General features: G+C 36.5%; 1 protein-coding gene across 1 annotated transcript; it reads left to right on the top strand.

Moving 5' to 3' along the window:
• The first annotated feature begins 543 nt into the window (after nucleotides 1-543).
• Nucleotides 544-7,784, top strand: LOC107090073 (multidrug and toxin extrusion protein 1-like). Its single transcript, XM_015383240.1, has 17 exons — nucleotides 544-824; nucleotides 1,080-1,181; nucleotides 1,389-1,457; nucleotides 1,585-1,733; nucleotides 1,904-1,946; nucleotides 2,879-2,923; nucleotides 3,013-3,110; nucleotides 3,185-3,282; nucleotides 3,383-3,496; nucleotides 3,604-3,671; nucleotides 3,821-3,929; nucleotides 4,032-4,107; nucleotides 4,211-4,280; nucleotides 4,369-4,501; nucleotides 6,118-6,212; nucleotides 7,049-7,156; nucleotides 7,233-7,784. Exons 1-17 carry the CDS (start codon nucleotides 717-719, stop codon nucleotides 7,515-7,517), a joined length of 1,770 nt encoding a protein of 589 aa, XP_015238726.1. The 5' UTR covers nucleotides 544-716; the 3' UTR covers nucleotides 7,518-7,784.
• Nucleotides 7,785-7,885: the final 101 nt, after the last annotated feature.

Raw genomic sequence — 7,885 nt, 5'->3', positions numbered from 1 at the left:
TAACTAAAAATAAGAATGTGGGATTTCTGTATGGAAGTGAATATCTAAGTACCTAGAACCAAGCACCTGTTGTTGTTTGTCAAAGTGTACTTGTGCATGTAAAGTTTATCCAAAGAAAAAATGCTCAATAGTGGTTGTGAAGAGTCGAAGAGGCTATGTTTATATATGTATATATATATATATATATATATATTCTGTAAGCATATTCGTATACGAAATGTATGATTATCTATCTAATTGGCAGTCATGTTCTACTTTAAGCTGTCTATTCCATAACATTTTTAACAGTGTAAGAGGTTTAAAGGGTATAACTACTTTTACAAGACATTATAGTAAATATAGACTTAGACAACTTTCATTGTCATTTTGTATACACAGTGTGTATGACAACTGAAATTTTGTTTTGTAAACCTTTCAGACAGTAAATGAGCAGTGAAATAAACAATTTTATTTATATTATATTTAGGTTATATATATTATAACATACGGTAAATAAAACATCGTATGATTTGTCTCATTGTTTTTTCCCACAGAAATTTGGACCTGACAGTGTTAAGCTGATCTTGAATATATTAATTAGTAACTTTTTAAAATGTTGAAACGCCTTCTCAGAGCAGCTGGGGAAACTGTCCCTAGAGAGCATCAAACACCAGCAGATGACAAACAGGACATTTGCTTAATTGAAATAGCCTGTATTAACACATGGTGCTGAAAACATGGATACATCCAGTGACAAGCTTTTTTGCTGCCAATGGGTGCGCAACAAGGTTCCCATAGCCTACAGAGATGAGCTCTACCACATCCTGAGGATGACTGGACCTTTGGTAAGAAAGAGTGCTGCAGAAGTGTTCTGATTTCTAACAATAGATCTTGATTTTTATTTTAAACTGAGTTATAATGAAGTGTTTTCATTTACTGTCACTCAATGCAGATTCTTGTTTAGAACTTTTTCCCCCCTTCCCCTGTGTGTGACAAAAAATAAAAGTGTATTTAGAGTTCTATTGGATGAATATGCTATAATAACTTAGAAATGTGTTGGTGCTACCCTTTCCATTCATCTTTTTTTTTTGTGTTTGTAGCTCTGCTCCCGAATTCTCCAGTACCTTCTTCCATTTGTTGTTACAATGTTCTGTGGGCGCCTGGGAAACGATGTGATGGCAGGTTATGGATTAGCTTCTGCAGTAAGTGCCCAGGCTCTATATTCTTCATAGGCTTTGGAAGTTTATATGAATAGAAATAGGTTCAGTTTTTTTCATGCTTACATTGAATTTCTGCTATCACTAAAAATTCTGTTGTAATTTATTGAAACTATCTTTATTCCTTCATATATTGGTACATTTGAAGTTTGTAGAACATGTTGATTGAAGTATGTTTTAAATTTATTTCAGGCCATTAATATTACTACAGCAGCCACAGGATGTGGTCTGAGTCTGGCTTGTGACACATTGGTGGCCCAGGTTTGCAAACCTCATAACTCTCTGTTTAATGTTAATATTTGTTGACTGACTAAAACTCACTTCACATCCCAACTATTCATTACTGTCTATCACTGAATGATTAATGCTGTCTGTGTGATGCTGCCAGACATTTGGGGGGAAGAACCTGCTACGAGTGGGAGTGATCCTGCAGCGGGGCATCATCATCCTGATGTTGTTCTGTCTGCCCTGCTGGGGGCTGCTCATTAACGCTGAGCAAATCTTGTTGTGCATGGGACAAGAACTGGAAGTAGCTAGGTAACCAAATGCAACTCAAGCTATATGTAAAACTCAAAGCATATGTAATCATTTCTTATCTATAAAGTAAAATCTATTCCTTAATATATGAGGTATGTTTACGAAAAAAGTTCATTAAACAATCTCTATCTAAATACCATTGGGGGTCTTTTTTTCTGGCTTTTTTTTAGAGTAGCCCAGCTGTATATCACAGCTTTTATTCCTGCAGTACCAGTAAGTTTTTACTTTTCTTTGATTCTCTAAGCATGTACTTATATGGTTATATGAAGCATACAGTTCCTTGTTAAAACATATTCATTCTCCTTAAACTTGTTTCTGTTTTTTAGCATGTTACAATAAAAAACACTATACAGTATGTTTTTATTGGAAACTTGCAAATTTATTGGAAACTGAAATTAGTGTTTTAATTACAAAAACGGGGTTGCATTGTAAGTCTTCCCCTTTTCTCTAATACTCCAAAGTAAAATCCACTCACAACTAGATGAGAGTAGAAGTCGATAATTGAAAATGGGGAAATGGTGGTTTATCATCCACTGATCAATCTTGCAAAGAGAACAAGGCTAGCCAAACAATTTATGTTTTTTCCGAAGGCGCAAGAGAGTGAGAGAAATCCTGTTATCATTTTTTTTTGTGAATGAGAAGTAATTCTCAAACTTTTTCCCTTGATAAAGGTTAAATGACTAAAAATAAATGTTTGCCATACCAGGAGCAAACATGTGGAAGAACGTCCTTTGGTCTTCTTAGGCTAAAATTTAACCTTGTAGCCTACAGTAAACTTGAAACTCAAACCTGTAAAAACAAAAACTGTAACAGATATAAGAGTGGGTAAATGCTTTACTTTCCAGCAAGACAACAACCTTAAACATTGGTCCAAAGCTGAGACAGGAATTATTTAATTGTTTTAGATCAAAGAATAGTCATACATTAGAACAGTATTATCAAAATCCTTAAAATTACGGGTCACAGATGCTCTCCTTTGAATCTGAATGATGGGGTGAGATGGTAAACATGTACGCTAAAAGGATGTCATTGTTGCAAAATGCACGTGTACACATTAAGGGGTCATGGATAACTTTGCAAGGCACTGAATACAGACTCTTTATCCCAAAGTCTAAAGGCAGCTTCACTCTGACCTTATCTTTTAGGCTATGTTTCTTTACAACCTCCAGGTGTCCTATCTGCAGAACCAGGTAATGTATGTTGTTGTATTTCTTTTTTCCAGACAAAGAATTTTTATAAATCTGCATATGTTGTAATTCCACCCACCTGTTTTTTTTAGGGAATAATCATGCCACAGTTGTACACTGCTGTTTTGGCAAACATTGTCAACCTGGTGACAAACTATGCCTTCCTTTACTGGATGGATCTGGGAGTTGGGTAGGTGTTTTTATATGTGCCAAAATATCAACCTCCATTAACAGCTTCCCAACTGTGGTGTGAATCTTTTCCAGTGGCTCTGCTGCAGCGAATGCACTCTCTCAGATTTACATCTGTAGTTTTTTGTTTGCTTACATCTGGTGGAAGAAGCTTCATGTAAAAACATGGGGAGGTAAGCAGCTTAAGATTCTTTAAACTGCTGCATTCATGCACTGTTTGTTTGGGTTCATATAACTCATTGAGCATAAATAAGAGTATCCCTCCCCCTGCAGGTTGGTCTGTTGAATCACTGCAGGAGTGGGGTTCCTACATGAAACTGGCCATCCCCAGCATGTTAATGACATGCTTTGAGTGGTGGGTGTATGAGTTTGGAGGATTCTTTGCAGGTAATTTACTTCACACAGACTTTATCAACCACATCCCTCTTCTCCATATAATGTCAGATAAAATCCAGAGCAGTATGCCTCTCTGTTTTTATTTTTCGCACATACAGGAATGCTGAGTGAGGATGAACTGGCAGCCCAACATGCTGTGATAATGATTGCTTTCATCACCTACATGGTATTGTCAATTGAGTTCTAAAATTTCAGATTCAGGGTGGTTAAAATACAGCATTCCTTAGAAGTTGGAGTTTGGCCAAATCATTCCCACACAAAGGTTTCCTGTGTTACATACTTGTCTTAAAAGTTTCCATAATCTGAAATCTTTAGTTCCCTCTTGGAATCCAAGCTGCCGCATGCGCCCGTGTGGGTAATGCATTAGGTGCAGGAGACACTGCCAGGGCATTGCTCGCCAGCAAGTTATCACTCGGTCTTGCAGGTAATATCAGGCTGTAATATTTAATTTGAACCAAAATAATAATCTGGTGATTATTATTAGTTGTGTGTAGTTTGCTTATTTTTTTTATTTTGTTATTTGCAGTTACGTTTGCTCTTGTTGAAGGTATTGTGCTTGGCTGCACTAAAACCGTTATTGGCTACATCTTCACCTCTGATGAGTGAGTTTGTGTAGTTTTTATTTATTATTTATTTACATTATTTAATTTGTAATAATGTTGCTGTAATGGGAAGGAGATTTTTAAATACAAACCCTTTTTGCAGGAATATTGCAGATATTGTGTCAAACTTGATGAATGCGTACTGCTTTCTCCAGCTCTTTGATGGTCTTGTGGTGAGTCCATCAGCCTGTATTATATGCAGAGCATATCTATGTGCTGCACGATGACACAAGTATCACCTGTGTTTCTCCTCTATCTCAGTGTGTGTGCACAGGTATCTTCTTGGGCACAGGCAAACAGAGGATACCAGCTGTAGCGAATTTCATTGCATACTACTGCGTAGGGCTTACAATGAGTGTGGTTTTAATGTTTATTGCAAAGCTGAGAGTTTTAGGTAAATATATAAGTTAATGTAATTTGCTGTTTTCATCATGAGTTGGGCCAAATATGCACATGGAAAGAATTGTTAGTAATCTTTATTTAATGTAAGAAAACCCACAAAAGTTAAATAAAAATATTTGAATTAATAATAGATAAAAATGTTGTAAACATTAACAAACAGAAATCAGACATTGCTTTTCAATGGAATGATTTGAACAAATAAAATCATGAAAAAGGCCTGGGCAAAAATTACAGTACACTTAACCTAACATGTTGTTTTACGACCTTTTAATACTATCACTCAATTAATTCCTGTAACTCTCAGTGAGACTTCTGCTTCTCTCAGCAGGTATTTTGGCCCACTCCTCATCTAGAAACTGCTCCATTGGTCCCAGGTTTGAAGGGTTCCTTTTCCAGACAGCATGTTTCAGTTCTTTCCATATGATCAATAGGATTTAGGTCGGGGCTCATAGAAGGACACGTCAGAGTAGTCCAATGTTTTCCTCTGGGTGTTTTCAGCTGTGCGTTTTGGGTCATTATCATGTTAAAGACCCATAACCTGTGACTGAGAACAAGCTTTCCTCTCTAGAATCCACTGATATTCTTGAAAATCCATTGTAACCTGTAGAGATTTAAGACATCTTGTGTCAGATGAAGCAAAGCAGCCTCACAACATAACGAAGCCTCCCCCATGTTTCACAGTAGAGCCATCATTCTTTTTCTTTCTCAATTTTTGTCTCATCTGTCCATAGAACATTCTCCCAGAAACTTTGTGGCATTTTAACATGTAGTTTGGCAAATTCCAGTCTGACTTTTTTATTATTTGCTTTTTAGGATAGTATCCTACTTAGTTGTCTCTTGGTTTGAGCTAAAGTCAAACTTTAGCTCAAACCACGGATGATGTGACCTGACACTAATGTTGTTTAAACTTGAAGTCTCTTTTAATCTCTTGAAGAGTTTATTCTGGGATCTTCAGTTACCTTTCATATTATCCGTCTTTTTATATTTGCTATAATTTGTCCTCCTGCAGCCACATCCAGGGAGGTTGACTACAGTCCCATGGAAGTTCTTAATAAGTTCAATTGTAGTCACAGAAACATTAGGCTGATTGGAGATGGTCTTATAGTCTTTACCTTTACCATGGTAGTCTTTAATGGTCTTACCAACCTCCTGAGACAGCTAATTTCTTCGCTTCCTAAGGTCCATGTTGAGTGTGGTACACACCATGTCACTTAACAGCACAGTGATTACCTGTAGGTCTATATAGGCTGACTGACTGTAGTCAGTGGTATGATGCTAACATGTGATCTGATATGTCCCTTTGGTCACATTATTTTCAGTCTTCTCTATGGTTACCATTCATTTTGTCCAGGCCTATTTTTCAGTATCATTCTTTTGAAGCATGGTTGAAAAGCATTGTCAGATTTTCATTTATTCATTTTTATACAATTTGTATTTATTACTTTTGTCAGATTCAAGTTATTTCTGTGACCACTTTGGGTTTTCCTTTCATTATATGAGGGGTACCAACAGTTTTGTCCATGTGAGTAAGTGTTTGCGCAGGAAGAAAGGGTTTAACAAGTGAGGCCTGCTGTGCTTCTGACAGATCCATTTGTCTCTTCTCCGCAGGCTTTTGGCTCGGGCTGCTCATTTGTGTTGTCCTGCATTCCACTTTCTATATTATTGTGATCTTCAGGTTGAACTGGAAGAAAATGACAGAGGAGGTATTCACATTAAAAAGTCTGCCAGTAATTATGCAGGATATCTTTTGTGCATTTTCCCAACCCACAATACAGAAGGTGCACACACCCTGAGTATTTTAAAATTTTTGTCTTGTTATGAACAAAAACTTGAAATGGTTCTTTATTAAATAGACTAGGGCTGAAATCATTAATCAGGATTAATCATGATTAGTTGAAATAATTGTCAACTAATTCAGTAACTGATTAATCATTAACTCGACTAAATAGACTCTATAACATGCCATTACCTGAGAGCAACCCACTTAGAGCAGTAATCATGCCAGCATTTGAAAACGTATATAAATGTTTTGCATTCAGTATGAAAAACCTTTTTTGTCTGTTGATATGCGCTACCTAGAACTCCTCAGTTGGCATTGTTTTAGTTTCACCTGGCTTTAACTCTATATAAAACCTTCTTTTACAAAGCTTCTGCTGCCCAATTGTTAATTGATAAATAAAAAATAAAAAAAATATCAACAGATTAATCGCCTAGCAAAACAAGCATTAGTTGCACCCCTAATATAGACCAACAAAAAGTAAAACATGAACAAATACTACTAGCAACTGGCTTTGCTTTCCATTCATTCTCTCAAAAATTCTGACCAACTTGATTATACCACAGTATGATCCTGCCACCATTGTGTTTCAAGGTGTGGATGGTACATTCAGGCTCATATCCAGAGTTAGTTTTCCAACACAAAAAGCATACTTCAGAATACCTTTTTTTTTGCGTAAAACAAATAAAACAACCAAACAAACAAAAACAAAAGGTTTAGGTCTCAGAGTTTGTTCTTCTCAATGTTTGCTTTTGTTCCCAGGCTGTGAAACGGGCAAAGAAAAAGACTCATCTGACATTGTTAGGTACAGATGACCTGTTACAAAATGGGGACAGCACAGCTAATGGTCAAACAGCAAATAGTGGAAATGTAAGTCGACTTTATTTATAGCTGTACATTAACTAAACCTCTTGTCTAACTTAGACTATATTTTCTTCTTTTTAAGTCAGAGGATGGCTACGAACCAGTGAAGACTCAGGAACATGACGGGAAAAGTGAGATAAAGTTTGGACAAGCACTGCAACAGGAGATGAGCAGCCGCCTCTCCACCACCCAGCTTATAATCAGACGAGGCCTCACCATGTTAGCAGCAGTTGGCTTTCTAGCTGTGGGAACAGCTGTTCGTGTCCTGGTCCCCTTGCCAGAGACTATATCTATAAGCAACAACTCTACCCTTGACTGGATCAATGTGACCTATGCTCCAGATACATTTTCTACTATGTGGAGTTAAATGAATACATAATCATGGAGGATCTGGTGTTCTAACTATATACCTAAGGCAAACTTAGTGATTAGTCTGATTTTGATTTAAAATATTACTTCTTTTCATTTATATTTGCCTTTTCTTTCCTTTTTCATTATTATGCTGTCGAGGGCTTTAAGAAGCCTTGAGATTGTGATTGTGATTATGGAATTTCTGAAAGAAACTATATCATTCTTGAAAACTGTATTTTCAAGAAAACACATTTGTTTCTAGTCTGTGTGGCTGAATTTGTAACCAATAAAAGTAAGTTGTTTTGGGTTGGCTTTGTCTCTCCTTTTTCTTTTCTTATTAAAAAACAAAATTTAAAATCACACCTATTTGCATCCTCGGGTAAA

The sequence above is a fragment of the Cyprinodon variegatus genome, unplaced genomic scaffold, assembly GCF_000732505.1.
Source record: "Cyprinodon variegatus isolate N-32 unplaced genomic scaffold, C_variegatus-1.0 Scaffold14, whole genome shotgun sequence".
NCBI classification, from domain to species: domain Eukaryota; kingdom Metazoa; phylum Chordata; class Actinopteri; order Cyprinodontiformes; family Cyprinodontidae; genus Cyprinodon; species Cyprinodon variegatus.
Note: the sequence above shows the minus strand (reverse complement) of the source record. Positions and strands in the feature narration are given on the sequence as shown.

Bases quoted from the DNA above. Each gene is read 5' to 3' on its own strand.
- LOC107090073 (XM_015383240.1), top strand. From the start codon at position 717: ATGGATACATCCAGTGACAAGCTTTTTTGCTGCCAATGGGTGCGCAAC. The intron at 3,497-3,603 runs GTAATTTACTTC...TCGCACATACAG, and splicing joins GTTTGGAGGATTCTTTGCAG to GAATGCTGAGTGAGGATGAA. The intron at 4,502-6,117 runs GTAAATATATAA...TCTTCTCCGCAG, and splicing joins TGCAAAGCTGAGAGTTTTAG to GCTTTTGGCTCGGGCTGCTC.